Here is a 17,680-nt window from a genome sequence, read left to right as displayed (position 1 = left end):
CTGGTTTTGGCCAACAGTGGAGTGGTAAAGGCCCCCTGGCGGTTCAAAAAATGGGGTTCGGCAGGATAAACAGGGCTCCATGTCCTACCACGTTGGCTACCATATCCAAGCCCACCTCCCCTCCTTCTGCTCAGACCAGACCCCTGCCGGTATCTCCCCTCCTGTAATGTAGTGCTGGCCTCCCAGGCTCAGCCCACTCTCCTCTTCAGTGCACTAAATATAATACACTGTACAAGTTATATGCTATAAGGCCTGCGGTTCTTCCCCTTGTGCATACAGTGCAATGCATCTACTGTGTGTGTAAACTGCTCCTCTAGAGTGCTGCTTGTAAACTTGCATGAAACTTACAGAGTACTGAAAGGTGGGGTGTGTTGGGGTGAGGATGTAGGTGTGTGGAGGTGTGGGTGTGTGAGTGTAGCGGGGTGTGCATGTGCAGGGATATGGGTGAACGTAGGTGTATGTGTAGGTGGGGGGTGTGCACATGTTGGAGTGGAGGGTGTGGCACTCAGGTGGGGACTCAGGGATGTGCGCCCACCACCAGCTGTGGCTGGAGCTCTAAGGTGGCATTCCACTTTCCTTGGGCCTGGCCCTGCTGCTACCACACTGCCCTGGAGGCTCGGAGCCCTAGAGGAGCGGCCCCTGCCATCCACTCTCCCTAAGTCTTCCCATGGTCAGTGTCCTTGCATCTGAAGTAAGCATTTGGAGTAACCTCCGCTAACACCCTGTGCTCACCCCCTGCCCCAGACTCTGATCTCCTTGAAGCAAGGGCTGGCCACCCACCTCAGCACCAACAGAGCTTCTGGCTCCAAGGAGGTGCCTGGTAAATATTTGTTGATTGGTTGGACATTTCTTCTCTGCACACAGACCCATATCCATCTGCAGCTGCTCCTGGCTGCCCTCTGGAATCTTGGGAAGGCTTTGGCTACACGCCAATGGGTCTGAGTAGGGGACCAAGCACAGATCATGCATGGGGCTTTGAGGGAAGAAGGTTCTCCATGCATTTTTAAAAATATAAAAGTGATAACCCATTCCATCCATTGTTAGAGACACACAGCTGTCTTGTCAAGGGGTCTCCTTTGCACGGTGGCTGGTCACCCAGTGTAGCCTGAGTGGAAACATTGAACCCAACAGTCCCATCTATAATAATTGGCACATGCGGACCATTTCGCCCTCCTGGTAGGGGCATCAGGCAAGATCTTTTCCATACTGAAGGGTCTTCTGGAACAGGATCTGGCTGACACTGTGTAACTTGTCTTGGTTTCAAAACACAGGTGCACCACGGAGGGAAGCTCTACTGCAGGTGAGCCATGAAGAGTCCTCTTTGAATCTTCTCGGGCAGGTGACATGGGGTGTTTGAAGTGCCAGACTACCTGCCAGGCCACCAGTTACTCAGACGCAAGCAGCATGTGCTGACAGAGGCACAGCCCGAGCCCCTAGGGAGGCTCCCCAAGCCACCTGCTGGGGCTGTGGCCTTGGGACCCTCACCGAGTGAGCAGGGAGTTTCAAAGTATAACCTCACTTTTAGGTGCCCTTTTAGATTTCGCTTTCTCCGTCTTCGTGGGAACAAGAAGCACAGTCTAGAGTGAAAGTAGGGTTGGGGCCTTGAGAAGGATAGCGGGTCGCACTGGTTACCATCCTACACTAGGATGAGCCCAGCTCATGTCACTTCCTCATGCCCAAGGCCAGCTGATATCCCTCAGATCGAGAGAGCTTAGGACCAAGGCATGATTTTTTCTTGTTTTTTTTCTTTTTTTTTCTTTCATTTTCTTTTTCATTTTTTGTTCTTTTTTTTTTTTTTTTTTTTTTTTTTGCCCCTGAAGCACAGGGATTGCTCATGTGGCTTAATTATACAATTCAAAACCAAGTGAGTTGAGAAGAAATCGCAGAGACAGATCTGTACCTGGTGATCAAGCGTAATCAGTTTCCAATGTAGGAAGATTTCAGGCATTTCCGAGATGCATGGGGGAGGGGATGCGACAATTTATGATTATCCTTCTCATTCCTCTTCTTTTTCCGATTCAGAAACCAGTCATCACAGAATGATAGCTTGCCTAGGAGAGATCAGATGAGAGAGAATTCATTTTGAAAATGATAGCTAGGCCTGCGACCTCATTGCCTTCCAGCAGAGCAGCCCCTTGGCAGCGAGGCCTGAAACACCCGTGGGGCTCCCTCGACTGTGTTGTGGCCTGAGGCCAGCAACCACATTTCCCACTAAATGGAATTTTAACATTTTCTTATGTTCAAAGGAGGGTTCATAGTAAGCACCGAAATTAGTTGCACAATTAGGTTTGTGCAAAATCATGTTTATCTAATAGAGAATTGGATTTCCATGGAAAAAAAGTCTCTGTGACACACACACACACACACACACACACACACACAAGAGAAATGATTGAAGCACTTCATAAGCAATATGCTCAGTGATCTGACAACATCAGAATTTTGAAATTCAAGTGATTTATTTTAACTTTTCTGAAAATAAAAGTATCAAATTCTGAAATAAAAAAAATCCTAGAATGTAAGTCAGAAAGTTTTTGTGTAGATATTATCTTCAGTTCTCTTGGACATATACCCATGAGTCGAATTGCTGGGTTATAGGGAAAAGTCTGTTTAACCTTTTGAGGAACTGCCAGACTGTTTTCCAAAGTGGCTGTACCATTTTACGTTTCCACCAGCAATGGATGAGGGTTCCAGTTTCTCCACATCCTCACCAACACTTGTTATTGTTTGTCTGTTTGTTTCAGCCATCCTGGTGGACATTACTGCTCTTGGTGTTTGAGCTTGTGGCATCCTCCATATATTGAAACGATCTTTCTGTTTTCATCTCTAGATTATAAGCTTATCTGAGGACTGAGGCTGTATCTTGAAACCCCTAGTATCTAGCATTAAAAGTTTATTAGGTTGAATCAAATGCTGCTAAACCCTTTGTTATCATTTACATGTAGGACCAACATTTGACTCCCCTCAACTATGTGTCAGGTTCTGTGCCAAAGACTGCAGTGTTATACACAGACAGATAAGCTATGGCTCTTCTCTTCAAATAAATAGCTTAGCGTAGTGGCATTTAGAGAATGAATAATAGGTGAAGAAAAGGAAATCAGGAAGCACATATCCAAAAAAAAGGACAAAGGAGAAATTTGCTTTTAATTAATTTGGCAAACAGAAAGTAAAAGATCTGACTCCTTGGTTGTGGCCCTTGTGTTTGGTGAGGAGAGAGAGGTGCTGACTCTCACACTCACGGAAGCTTGTCTCTTACCTGGTGGGAAGAGAGCCTCACAGTTGCCGAGCCCCTCTGCCCCAGACACTGGGCTGCTGCCAGGTGGCAGATGGAGGTGTCCTCACCCCTTTGTCCCTCTGGTTGCTTTGGCGGCCACACCCAGGTGAACATCCATTAACAGTGCACAAACACATGCAGAATGCCCTTCCCTGCCACCTGTGACCCCCCTGAGTGGACCAGGACTTCAGAGGGGCTTGCTCAGGCCCAGGTTCATAATATGAGAAATCTGCTCAAGAAAAATGAAGTCACTGCCTAATTAAAATCTGGTATGTAGTTCCCAGAGAGTATAACACATTTCCTCTCTGTGCCTCTGCCTGGAATGCCTGTTTTAACCCCAGTGAGGGTTACCATATATTTTATCATTCAAACCAGGACCCTTTTCAAAGTGAAAGTACACTACTTATACTTCTGCCAGGACAAAGGCATAAACCAGTTTCATCCTAGGGAAACCAAGGCACATTATCACCTACTCCAGCTCCCCCTGTTTGTGCTCTCTCTTCCATTATTTGCTACCTCTTTTTAGATCTTCCTTAAGAAGTTCCACAGTCTTTTTCACCACACCCATATAAGAGGACCATTCATGGACTCTGCTCAGCTCTGCCTCATGGGTTGTCTTGGGTTACTTGTCTCATTCTCCTCGTTAGAACATGGACTTCTCCAAGTCAAGGACAAGGTCAAGGTGTTTGGTGCTTAGAAATTGCTCGTCAAATGGAGGAAACCCTGCTGACCAAAAATCAGAAGTAAAGCGGGGCCAGGAGTGAAGACACATGTATTTCCAGAAGGCCTTATATGAGTAGCTCATGAAGGCATTTCCTCCAGCCCTCATTATTCTTATACCTCTTGATTTTCACATATTTTGTTCTCAGGATATTGACCTACAGGTAAACATTTATGTGTGGACAAAAGTGTGTGTGTGTGTGTGTGTGTGTTCCAGTTGTCTAAAACCTTCCAGAAATTCTAGTGAATGTAGCTATCAAAAAACCTTTCATCAGACCTTGAGGGGAATATCTACAAACAATGGGTACGTTTGTGGTTCAGAACCATGATTCTGATTCATCGCGGAATCAAATTTTTCTTACTGTGATTTCTTCCAATTAAACCCCTAATCTGGCATGATTGCTTTAGTAGAAATGGCATTTAGATATTATAGAGCTGACATTTTTTTCCCTTCTGTTTTCCAGGATCAGTACAAGTTCTGCTATGAAGTGGCCCTGGAATACTTGAATTCTGGCTGACAGCATCACAGCTCTGCAGACGAACCCTTTCATCCCACAAAGCCACGATGTTCCATGGCATTTGTGTAGATGAGATCAAGACTTCTCAATATGCTTACTTTGCTTTGCATAATTGGCTCTTTTTAAGAGCCCAAGAAAGTATATAAAACTGCTTGCACTGCCCAATTCCCAGTAAAGCTGCTGCTGACAGAAACACACACACAGCACACAGTTGTCCAGTGCTGTATCCCTGGGCATCTGCTTGTTAGCACAGCGTAGATGTCTGGTAAATTGAAGAGCACAATTATATTCTTATGAAGGAATTTGTACCTTTGGGGTATTATTTTGTGGCCCGTGAATCTTTGTTATTGTTACATCTGAGTGTACATTTTTGTTCTGTGGAGAATGCTACCTGGCATTATGATAATATATTATTTTAGTTAATATTTGTATTTTAACATGTTGCATAATATAAGTTTATGTAGCTTTCCAAGACTAACAGGTAAATGTATAATGAACAAAGATATGTTGTATGAGTTGTTGTTTCTATCAGATTTGTATTGTTTCCAAGGGAAAAGCTTGAGAGGAATTCAGTTCAAAACTGCGAAGCTCAACCATCAGATCCACAGATCCAAAGCTTTTCCATTTGTTTATATTGTAAATATTTTTGATTTCATCAAATTATTTATTCATTAAAAGAAATTTTTGTGAAGCACAGTGAGTGACAGTCATTTTTATTAAGCCCAGGAAACGATTTGCTGTATGACGTTACCATGTGTGAATTCTCAACTTAATAAATGAAGACCAGTGACCAGTGTGGTTAATTCCTAGTGTCCCAGTGTCCAGGCAGTGGAGGCAGCTCTGGTCATTCCAGGTCACTGACAGAGAGATTGTACCTGGGGTCTATTGACCCAGAACAGATAGAGTTGACATTTTTGAGACAGAACTTTTGTCAGTAAGAAACGTAGGCCCATCCTGGTGCTGAAGAAACACAAGCCACAAAGTCTGCCTAGGCGGTGAATTCTCCCCTGGTCGGCAGGCTGTTACAGAGAGCGTTGGGGGGACAGCCAGGCAGTGACGTTCTGACCCATGAGAGCTACCTTCCCTTTCTTTCACCTCATTCAGCAGGGGTATACCTGTCCTCTCCAAGCCTCATTCAATCCCAAAACACTGAGAGAACACTTTTTAAAGGGTTATAGGGTCAGAGAGCATTTAGACAGCACACAAAGCTAAACAGTTCCTAGGGAGGGAAATCACGGCAGGCCAGCGTGCTCTGCTCCCTCGAGGGCTCTGCTTGACCGCTGAAGAAGGATGCTATTCCAATGGTCTTATCAGTTTAAATTGAGTTCCACACTATGTTGAATGATGGAGACAAACCTTTATCAAACACCAGTTCTGTGCTGGGTGCTTTCCCAAGTGGCAGCAGATCTTCCCTGAGACAGTGTGATCTGGGTACAGCTACGGAGCCATCTTACAGCTAGAGAGGATCTGGTTAGAAGAAATTAGGTAACTCAAAGTCATCCCAGCTGGTCAGTGCCAAGTGCCTCCAGAGGCCAGGAGGTGGAGGGACAACAGCAAAAGCACAGGTACCCTTGTTACAATGCGGGGTGCAGCAAATACCACTCCTGCTGAGATAGGGAGACAGGCCTATCACCTACTCTGGAAAATTTGGACTCTCAAGGGTGATATTCCTGCCCTTTCTAGAGATCTTGGTGACCAAAGATAACAAGAGTGGAGGTTGTCAATCGAGGGGACTGAAATCTACATCTGCGCCTTAGGCCTGCACCACTTCCCTCTGCTGAGTACAGCCACACCTCCCTGACTGATATCAGTTTCCCAGCCCCACCCCCTTCCCTACAGCCCTGACCTCTTCCTCGATTTCTTCCCAGAGTGAGTGGAACTCACACACCCAGGAATTGCTGGCCAGCTCTGACCTGAATCTGCACAAGATAATTTGCAGCTCAGGTTCCTCCAAGGACAGTGGCCTCTCACCGTCCTCACCCAGTTCTCTTTGATAAGCTCCTAAAATATTAAAAACTGCTACTGAGAACCTCTTTGTAGGGATGAATGCATATGAAAGGTTACATCATTGTATGCCCCCTAGGCACTCCTGGTTCTCCTCTACCCAGTCATGGCTCTGTTCTTCATTTCCTTAGCTGGGGTGAAAAAGAAGCCATTTTAGCATGCCATTGAAGTGACCTTGAGTCTGACAATGCAACCCATTTCTAGTCAATTCCTATATTATCAACCACCCCTATCTCACATTGAAGCCAATAGTTTCCTCTCAGCTTTTAGAGCTCTTGGATTTTTATTGCTTTCGCGTGGTTTCACGTCTTAGCAGAAATGGTGATAGAAGAGAAGTGACATTTTGTGGCTTTTTCTGATTTTTCACGAGGCCTTGCAGCATGGTTGAGATTCTCATTATTTTTCAATACACAGAGAAACTCTCTGCCCCTTGCAAACAAAGGAAACCGATCTTTTGGTTGAGTGTCTCTTCCGTCTTCTCTCAGTACTCTGGGTTCCCCTCCATTGCAGCATCCTCAACCTCCCAGACACTACCAAGCCCATCACTGCTATGAAAACCAAATAATCCTGTCCCCTGACTTCCTGACATAATCTTTCTCAAAGATGACTTCTTAACAGTATTTTATTTGAGTACTATGATGGATTTGCAATATGTCAATTTGGAGGTCACTGAACTACATATCCCAGGATTCCACTCTCTCTGTATTTCTGATAGGTGTGCCCCAGAGATCATTTTATGCAAGATATAGAGGGCAAAAGGAAGTGGCAGCTGTATGATTTTTATACTCAGAAAGTGGTCAGCTATGGGCCCAGCTGCTGCCCGTGCCAGCAAGGCAAGCCACCAGGATGACATGTGTGAGCTGCCCACCAGTGTTCTCCTCAGTCTCCTGTTCACAATCTAGATCCAAATCCACATCTAAAACAGGTTTTGTCAAGACATTCAATTTCAGGTGTCAAAATCAGTATTAGTTATCTACTGCTAAATAACAAATTGCCCCAAATTTTAAATGCTAAAAACACCTATAAGAATTTATTATTGTATGCAGTTTCTATGGGTCAAAAATTTAGGAGTGGCTTAGCTAGATGATTCTGGCTTGATGGCCATTCATGCAGTGACTATCAAAATGTTAGGTCAGGGCTGCCATCATCTGAGACTGTGGCTGGAGAATATATTTCCAAGATGACTTACTTTAACGCCTGTCAAGTTGGTGCTAGAAGTTGGTAATAGGGCTCATTTCCTGCCAGTGTGGACCTCTCTAGCCACTTAAGTATCTTCATAGCATGATGGCTGACTTCTCTCAGCAATCCTAGAAAGAACAAGGCAGAAGCCACCATTTTTTTAAGACCTAACCCTTAGAAGATACACTCTGTCATTTTCACAACATCCTATTGGTTACAAAAGTCATTCCTATTCAATGTGGGAGGAAATACACAAGGGGCACCATGAGGAGAAAGAAAGATGGCTGCAGTCAGGCTCCCTCCCGACACCCTTAGCAACTTCCAAGCGGAAATGACTCAGTACTTCTCCCCTTATGGAACCATGTGCCGGGTGCACATGTGCGGCCTCTGTAACTTGGTAGCATGCCACTATTGTTTAACTTGTGTATAACAAGCCATCACTGCCCTGCGAGGCTGGCTATGCCCTTGCTGAAATAAAGAGCTATGCTGCAATTGCCTACGGCTCCCCACATTTTCTTCCAATTGCCCGATCCTTGTACCCCTTACCCCGGAACCTCAAACCTGCAGCAACACAGACACATAATTAGTGGCCATCTGGTAGGTTAGTGACCACCCGCCAGCCTGCTTCAGACCTCCCACATCACCTGGCACCTCAGCTTGTACAGGTTGATCAGCCGGAACATACATATCAAATCCTACCCCTGGAATGCTTAGCCTGTCAGTTAAGGCTCACTCCCCTCCTATGCTGTCCTCGCCATACTGCTATACATTTTTATCCTCCCAGCTTCTGCTGTCTTTACCACCAGTCATTTTTACTCTGCCCTAGGGAACATTTGTTCAGTTGTAAATAAACCTCCCCCACAGCCTTAATTAACATAAGGCTCCCTTTCTCCTACTCCCAAGGAAATGGCCTCCTCTGAAACTCTGTCAAGAGGAGATAACTCATTCTTCTACATTCCAAATACTTCTTCGGTTTCAAGGACTGCCTTTCATACTTCCTTTGAGCTAACTGATGGCCACACCCTGCAGCTTGTTCTCTTGAACTGCCTCCCCTCTGTAATCTTAAATAAATATGCCCAATTCTGACCCCAACTTTTTCGGCTGCTGTCTTTCGGTTTGCCTTATTTCTGCCATCCTTGTTCTTTGAATTTATAAACAACTTCCAGTCCATTCTCTGAGTGACTGCTAATCTCAGATAAGCTAGAGTAACAAAGACCAGATTTATCCTCCTAACTTAAACAACTAAAAAACCTCGGGATAAGTTTTTTAAAAAAAATGAATTTTAAGACATTGACATCAAGTAATGAAGGAAACAGGAAACAAATTAGGTGAACCCTAGGATTGCCCCAGCTTGCAGCCGGGAGAGATTTCCAGACCACGGGTGCAGGAAGAGGAAATCCAGCCAGAGCCCAGTGGTCTCCCTGATTTGAAATGAGAGTTCCCTTATTTGAGCTGAGAGTTTGAAAAAGCCAAAGTGGCTAGAGTTTGCGGAGTTGAGTAGCAGAGATGAGAGGGTTGCATAGAGGAGTTCTGAAGGTGTGTAAACTGTCTCCCTCAAGTCTTCAGCTAAGTACTGATCAAGACAAACATGTAAGAAAATTACTTGAGACCAAGGAAAGAACCACCCAAAAAGATTAGAACAATACTCATAGTTCACACAGGGACAGAATAGTTCCTATTCTCATTGGATAAAAAAAAAAAAAAAAAAAAAAAAAAAAAAAAAAAAGGTTTTGCCTCAGTAAGTGGGGCAAACACAGCTGTGGGCCTGACTTACAAAGCAGTAACTGAAAGGATCAAACTGTTTCCAAGTAATTTGACTGCATCATAGAACAAAACTCAAGAACATTTATAGGACTACAAAAATATCCAGCACTCAAGAAAATAAAATTAACAATGTCTGAAATCCAATCTAAAATTATCAGGCATACAAAGAAGCAGGAAAAATATGACAAAAAATGAGGGGGAAAAATCAATCAATTGAAACTGATCTAGAAATAACATGGATGATAGCTTTACTAGACAAGCACATTAAAAACAGTTATTTTATAACTGTGTTCCAGATGATAAGAAGTTAGAAAAAAGATTTAGCATATTTAAGCAAAGATATAGAATACATTTTAAAAACCCAAATAGAACTTCAAAAGATGAAAACTACAAAGCTTGAGATTAAAAAATGTATACTAGATGGAGTTAACATCACCTTAGACTGCAGAAGAAAAAAAATTAGTGAACTTGAAGGTATTAATAGAAATCATTCAAAATAAAACAGAGAGAAAAGATCAAACAAAAACAAAAAGAGAACTGTTGGAGTTTCCCCAAAATGGGGGAAAAATATTTGAAGAAATAATGACCAAAAATTTCCAAAAATAATTGAAATTATAAATATACAGATCTAAGAAGCCAAATAAACCTCAAGCAGCAGACACATGAAGAAAACTACACCAAGACATATCACAATTGAGTTGCTTAAAACCAATGACAAAGAGAAAATCTTGAAAGCAGCCATAGAAAAACACACCGTGTGCAGAGAAAGATAAAAATTACAGAAAACTTCTTTTGGGGCATAATGCAAGCCAGAAGATAGTAGAGCAACAATTTAAAGTACTGAACACGGCTTCCAATCAAGATGACAGAGCAGATAAAAGCTAGGCTCACCTCCCTTTACGACCACACCACCTCAAAATTACAGAATAATCATCACTGAGAATCACCAGAAGTTTAACTGAACAGAAGTCTTATACATAAAGATATGAAGAAGAAACCACTTCGAAACTGGTAGGAGAGGTGGAGATGCAGAACAGGCTGGTCCCACACCCATGTGTGGCAGATAACAATCAGAAGGGATATCTCAGCTGTGGAGTTGTCCCCTGAGAGGTGAGGGGTCCTAGCCTCACACCAGACCCCTCAAGCCCAAGGATCCAGTGCTGGGAAGAAAAGTCACTGTAACTTCTGGGTGTGAATGTAAATTGTGGCTGAGTGAGATGGAGGGCTTCTAGAATCCCAGGTGCTCCTCTTAAAGGGCCTGAGCAAGGACTTACTTACTGACAGACTCACTTGCTCTGAGCTCCAGTGCTGGGACAGCAGTTCAAAATGTGCCAGGGGCAAATGGGGAGGAAACGAACTATCTGGTTTCAGGGCAAAGACTGGAGGGACAGCTTTCTCCCAGACAGAGTGCTGGCAGAGCTATTGTTCCTTTGTTGACTCCTCCCTCTACCCAGCCTTCCATATCTGAGTCTCCATCGACCTAGCTAACACCCTTAGCCCCACCGTGGTGACTCTCTGAGACTGCACTCCACCCAACATCCAGGCGGACCCAATCTGCTTCCAGTGGCTTTTCCATACAAATGGCCTGTCTTGGCTCATGCTATGGACTTTCCTAAAATCTCTCAAAGCTTCACAAGGTGCAGACAAGCAGCATCTGGCTTCAGTGTGCCCTATACCTCTTGCTGAGCAGCCCCAAGCCCAGAGATAGTAGCAGCCAGCCTTAGTACTCAGCTTAGCCTCTCCCAGGAACCTCTGTGGGTGCCAGGCCTGACTGGCCCAAGGTCTGGCTGTTATTCAAAGCCTGGCTGGTCCAAGGCCTGACTGGCCCAAGCTCTGGCTGTTATTCAAGGCCTGGCTGATCCAAGGCCTGACTGGCCCAAGGTCTGGCTGGTCCAAGTTCTGGCTGCGATGCAGGCCTGCAGCTAGGAATAGGACCCCAAACTTAGAAAATATGTAAAAATACTTCAGCTTTTTGTATCACGCATGCGTGGCTGAATGCCACTTTTGTACTCTGCTATGTGAGGAGCCATGCAGTCTTCTGGAGAGCAGAAGGAGACAAGAATGAGAGAGCAGAAGGGGAGAGCAGAAGGGGAGCACAAGAAAGGGGAGCAGGGGAAGTGCTCACAAGACTGCATGCTCCATGCAATAGACTGCACTCCCCAATAGAAGCTTGCTTCACACAATAAAGTTGGTGCCTGCTATTTCATACTCCTGTCTGTCTCTTGTGCATTCATCCAACTGGGCCTCACCCTTCTTGATCAGCAATATCCCTGACTCTGACAACCTCCAAGCTCAGCACAAGTGGCAACCATCTGCAGACCACTTTGTAGCTCTAACAAGGGGCCCCAGGCAGGACACAGGCAGCAGCTGACCTTGGCCTGCCCAAGAGCCCCTCCCAAAAAGTCCCAGAACCAATACACCCAGTGGCCAGCTTCAGAGCACCACCCAACTGCCACACTCAAAGGGTAGATTGGACAAGCACCATAGCCCCGCTAAAGTGAAACCTGCTCTGTAAGGTCAGCCCCTGCCCAATACCTCCCCCACTGTAATCACAGCCAGTCCTCACAGCCAATCAGCCCGAGGGTCAATCCCTCCCATTAACGTGCCAACAGCAATCAAGACTCAATTATAAAGGGGGGCACACACAACACATACAAGAGACACACCAAAAGCACCCAACTCAGGTGACCGTGGAGACTGTGCTACTCGGTCTCACAAAAAACTTACTAAATAAAGCCACTCTACCAAGACCGGGAGACATAGCATCTCAAACAATATGTAGAAACAAACACAAGGAGGCAGCCAAAAGGGGGGGACAAAGAAATATGTCCAAAATGAAAGATCAGAACAAAGCTCTAGAAAAAAAAATACTAAACAAATTGCAAACAAGCAACCAGATGCAGATTTCAAAACATTGGTTATAAGGATGCTCAATGATCTCAGTGAGAACTTAAACAATGAGATAGGGAACATAAAAGTGGAGATAGGAAAAAAAAAGTCAGAAATGAAGAATGCTATAACTGGAATGGAGAATACACTAGAAGAAATCAACAGTAGATTAGATGAGACAGAGGACTGAATCAATGATTTGGAAGATAGGGTAGCAGAAAACACTTAACCTGAACAGCAACAAGGAAAAAAACAATCCAAAAATAAATAAATAAGTAAAGATAGTTTAAGGAGCCTCTGAGACAGCATCAAGTGTAACAACGTTCACATCATAGGGGTACCAGAAGAAGAAGAGAGAGAGCAAGGGATTGAAAACCCATTTAAAGAAATAACAACAGAAAACTTCACTAACCTCATGAAAGAAGTAAACATACAAGCCCAGGAAGTGCAGAGACTCAAACAAAATGAACCCAAAGAGGCCCACACTAAAACACATCATGCAGTTAGTTACCTACAAAGGAGCTCCTATAAGACTGTCCGCTGATTTCTCTTCAGAAGCTTTGCAGGCCAAAAGGGATTGGCAGGAAATATTCAAAGTGATGAAAAGCAAAGACCTATAACCAAGATTACTCTACCCAGCAAAGCTTTCATTTAGAAGCAAAGGACAGATAAAGAGTTTCCCAGACAAGAGAAAGCTAGAGGAGTTCATCAACACCAAATGAGTATTTCAAAAAATGTTAAAGGGGCTTCTTTAAGAAGAAGGGAAAAAAAGATCAAACATATGAATAAGAAAATGGCAATGACTATGTATTTATCAATAATTACTTTAAATGTAAGTGGATTAAGTGCTTTAATCAAAAGACACAGAGTGGATGAATGGGTAAGAAGATAAGATCCTACAATATACTGCCTACGAGGGATTCACTTCAGATCAACGGACACACAGAGACTGAAAGCAAAGGGGTGGGGAAAGATATTTTGTGAAAACGTAAACAAACAAGTTGGCGTAGCTATATTTATAATAGAAAACAGACTTTAAAACAAAGGCTGTAATAAGAGACAAAAAAGGACCCAGTAATACTACTTCTGCGTATTCATCTGAAGAAACTCAAAACACTATTTCAAAGGGACATGTGACTCTATGTATTCACTGCAGCATTATTTACAATAGCCAAGATATGGAAGCTACCTGAGTGCCCATCAATATATGAATGGATGAAGAAGAAGTAGTACATATATAAAATGAAATATTACTCAGCTGTAAAAAAGGATGAAATCTTACCATCCACAACAAAATAGATGGACCTAGAGGGTAAGTTAGACAGAGAAAGACAAATGTCATACGATTTCACTTACATGTGAAATCTCAAGAACAAAAAATAAACTAACAAAGCATAAACAAACTCACAGATGTAGAGAACATTTTGATGGTTGCCAGATGGAAGGGGCATTGGAGAGAAATGGTTAAGAGAGAGAAGAGAATAAGAGGTACAAATTGGTAGTTACAAAATAATCATGGAGATGTAAATTATAGCATAGAGAATATAGTAATAACTATGTATGTTGTCAGATGGGTACTAGATTTACCAGGGTGATCACTTTGTAAATATATAACTGTCTAATCACTCTGCCACACACCTAATATATATCGGATATAATATGATATTGAACGTCAACCATAATTGGAAAATAAAAAATTATTAAAATGAAAAATGTAAGTACTAAATAAAATGAAGACTGTCAACCTAGAATTCGATACTCAGCAAGAATATTTACCAAAAAAAAATACAAAATAAAGACACTTTTGACATACAAAAGTTGAAGATTATCATCAGAAGACTCATGAATACAAGAAATAAAAGAAATAGCTCAAGTGGAAATCTGCATCTATTAAAAGGAATGAAGAACACTAGAAAGCATAACTACACGGGTAAATATAAAGGCTTTTTTTCTTATTATTTAAATATCTTTAAAAGATAATTGAGTGTTTAAAGTTAAAAATTAATAACAATATAGTGGCTTATAACATAAGTAGAGGGAAAACATATGCAACAACCACATAAGGGCAGAGAGGGGAGATATGGAAGTATACTGCTCTAAGATTTTTCTGATATACGTGAGGTGGTAGAATATCTACTGTCCAGAATCTTGAAGGCAAACAGTGATAAGTTTAAAATGTATACTGTATACTACTATAGCAACCACTAAAATGACAAACTGAGAGTTTTAGCTATTATGCCAACAAAGGAGGTAAAAGTGGAATCATAAAAAAACTCAATTAATCCAGAAAAAATAGAACAGATGTGACAAATAAAAAACAAAGAACAAATAGGTAGATTTAAACTTGACTATATCAATAATCACATTAAAATGTGAATAAACTCAATGACCCAATTAAAGGACAGATTGTTGGTTTGGATAAAAAGCACAACCCAGGTATAGGGCACCTACAAGAAATTCATTTTTAACAAACAAGTAAAGAAACCTATCCATCTGCTTTTAATACACCCAAGCTCCTCAGAGCTGCTAGGGAAAACAAAATTACACAAATGGGCATATTACTGCTGCTGTGAATTTATTGTATTCATCTTTTCTTTCTAATGCCCCATGGCAAATAATCCAAGACTTTCCACACTCAAACTACTCACGCTGCAGTGTGGCTTTATTTCCTATTTCACACACCTTAATCTCTATAAATGTATTTATATCCACACCCATCCTCACCTCCTTTTCACCAAATTTAGAGAAACAATCCTTCAAGAGACAGGTCCTAGGGCAGGAACTATCTCTGAGGCCCTGGGTTTAGGACAACATCGAGGGATTGACAAAGTGGGTTTGCTTTCATCTCTCTCTCTCTCTCTCTCTCGCTCGCTCGCTCTCTCTCTCTCTCTCTCTCTCTCTGTCTCTCCACTCTCTGTTTCTCTCTCTGTTTCTCTGTCTCTCTCTCCCATCTCTCTCTCTCTCTGTCTCTCTGTCTTTGTGTCTTTCTTTCTCCTCTCTCTCTCTCTTCCTTCCCTTCTCACTGCCTCTGTATTTGATACCTCTCCCCCAGTCGCTTAATCAGGAAAACTGAGCCTTTTCAGATTATCTCCTAAATATCTCTCAGATCCATTCTTTTCTCTCCTACCAAAATTGCACTTTACGAGCACTATTCCTCTGGTCTCTAGAATGGTCTGAAAACTCCTCTCTCTAGTGTTTGCTCATGTGCCCTCCCCACCTATTCTCCAGGTTTCATCCATAATGATCTTCTAGAAAGCCAAAAGTAATCCTACCACCTCCCTCCCCCACTTAACTCTTCCCAGCCTCCCCATTACATTGCTTTCGAGGCAAAGCCCTAGCTGTTCAATTGGCCTAATGTGACCTGGTCACTTTAGTCCCCTCCAACCTCCCTGGTCCTCCGGGCCACAGTCATCTTCACATCCTCCCACAGCCCATGGCACAAATCTTTCACATGCTCTTCCCTCAGCCTTGAAAGTGACTCCACCCTATGGCTCCTTTCTTGGGCCCACACTTCAGCTCTCAGCTTTGTTTTAACTTTTCTCCCTCCAAACAGCAGGGTGACTGAGACAACAAATTCAGGGGATGCAAGAAGCTTCATCCTGCTTCCTTCAAACCAACTTATATCTGGCTTCAGCTCCTATCACGCAAGGCTGGAGGGAAATTAGATCTGTCTTTCTTGAGGCTTTTCTCTGCCCCATCCATGAAACCATACAGAATCCCGGGACTTAAGTAGTTAAGACCTCCTACCATCTGCCCCAGGAGAGCCAGCAAACCTTTGTCCAGCCCATGTGGTGGTCAGACCACATTGACCTTCCCAAACCACAGGACGCAGGAAGGCTGGGCAGCCAGGCACTGAGAGCACCGCAGAGCCGGCTCCTCTGGCATCTTGCCACCTCCCTGAGTTGCAACCACAGATTGGTGCATTGCCCTCTCACTCTCTCCGAGTGTCCACAGCTCTCTCTCTTCCCACGCAGTCCTGAGACATTGTTTCTCTCTTGCGCTGCTTCCCCCAGTCACTCTGCCCCCTTCCACACTGGCCCCCAGGACCCCTCTAATGGCTTCAATGGAAGGGTCTGCAGCAACTTCTACTTTCCTCCCACCCACAAAGATCCCCCAACGCCAGAAAATGGTTCTTAATTCCATGCGGAAAATGGAGTGGTAATCTACCAGAAGGAAACCCCAGCTCAAAAAGGCATCCGCCTCATTCCAAAGAGCATTCCCCGGCCCTTTAGACCACCTCTCCTTTGTTACCCTTAGTGTACCTATATCTGCAATGTCTGTGTCACCCACCATGGTGAGGAGCTTGACACAGGGCTCATCACACTACATTTATTAAAACTAATAAAATCAACAAATAAGCGACTAGCTATGCACTTTGGTATGCACAGGCAAGTTGCATATATTTTGAAAATCTGTTTTGGGTCGTGACAAACTCTGAAACAACAAAAGAATAAAAAATGTTTGCTTTTACCAGAGAAACTGCTAGAAAGCCCAGCTCATCTGGGCCAGAAGGAAAGAAATGAGGTATTGGTCTTGGTCTTGCTAGAACAAATAAAGAAATCAAAGGAAAGTGTACCTGTTCTTAAAAAGTAGAAGTTAAAATGCAGACAATTAGCAGATAATGTGCCATTTCCACTCTGTTTTTATTCTAGCTAATGGCATTTAAATGACTGTGGTGATTCTGAGTATCTCAGCCCTGCATCACAGACACTCTAAAAGGAAATCTGAAGTGTGGAAGCAACATCTGCACAGATTATCGGGTTCCACCTTCGAAGTGAAGTAACGACCCTAGCTTCATCTCCAGCATTTGTGCTCAGAGAGAGCATGGTAGTTTTAAAAATAGGTCCACAAATTCTCTGATATGCCTCCCTTCCAGAGGTGGAGACTAATCCTCCTCTCTGCGAGTGAGGCTGCAGTCGGTGACTTGCCGCTTTCAAATGGGATGAAATGGAAGTGAAAGTGTGTTGCTTTTGAGACAAATTCATGAAACGGCACTGCAGGGTCCTCATGCTCTCTCATGGACCACTCATTTGAGGGTAGACCAGATGCCATGATGAATACCACTCTGGAGAGACCCAAGTAGTGAGGACCTGAGGCCTCTGACCAACATAACAACATCCAGTGAGGAACTGAGTCCTCAGTCAACGGTCACTCAGCTAGAAAGAGAATTTGGGGGCCCCAAGTAAGTCTCCAAATTACAGAATCCCAGTCTACACCTTGATCGTGACCTTAAGAGAGACACTGAGCTGGAAACACCCACCTCAGCTGACCCCAGATTCCTAGCCCTCAGAGACTGTGTGAGGCAATAAATATTTATTTTAAGCAGCTAGGT

General features: G+C 43.4%; 1 protein-coding gene and 1 long non-coding RNA gene across 8 annotated transcripts in view; one reads left to right on the top strand and one right to left on the bottom strand.

Moving 5' to 3' along the window:
• PTPRM (protein tyrosine phosphatase receptor type M) overlaps nucleotides 1–5,203 on the top strand; it is a 691,775-nt gene extending 686,572 nt beyond the window's left edge. For 6 of the 7 annotated variants that reach the window (XM_016120972.2, XM_036229038.1, XM_016120973.2 and 3 more), the window contains one exon: nucleotides 4,459–5,203. In XM_016120972.2, coding sequence (XP_015976458.1) covers nucleotides 4,459–4,512 — 54 coding nt within the window. In that variant the 3' untranslated portion in view covers nucleotides 4,513–5,203. The remainder of the gene's footprint in view (nucleotides 1–4,458) is intronic. The other variant, XM_016120971.2, reaches the window with a different exon arrangement.
• The window catches only part of LOC107498186, a 31,196-nt gene continuing 15,453 nt past the window's right edge, over nucleotides 1,938–17,680 (bottom strand). Inside the window, exons 2-3 of the long non-coding RNA XR_001593969.2 lie at nucleotides 7,706–7,823; nucleotides 1,938–2,051 (exon numbers count right to left, since the gene is read on the bottom strand). This is a non-coding gene — a long non-coding RNA (uncharacterized LOC107498186). The remainder of the gene's footprint in view (nucleotides 2,052–7,705; nucleotides 7,824–17,680) is intronic.

Source organism: Rousettus aegyptiacus, unplaced genomic scaffold, assembly GCF_014176215.1.
Source record: "Rousettus aegyptiacus isolate mRouAeg1 unplaced genomic scaffold, mRouAeg1.p scaffold_m13_p_12, whole genome shotgun sequence".
Lineage (NCBI taxonomy): Eukaryota > Metazoa > Chordata > Mammalia > Chiroptera > Pteropodidae > Rousettus > Rousettus aegyptiacus.
Note: the sequence above shows the minus strand (reverse complement) of the source record. Positions and strands in the feature narration are given on the sequence as shown.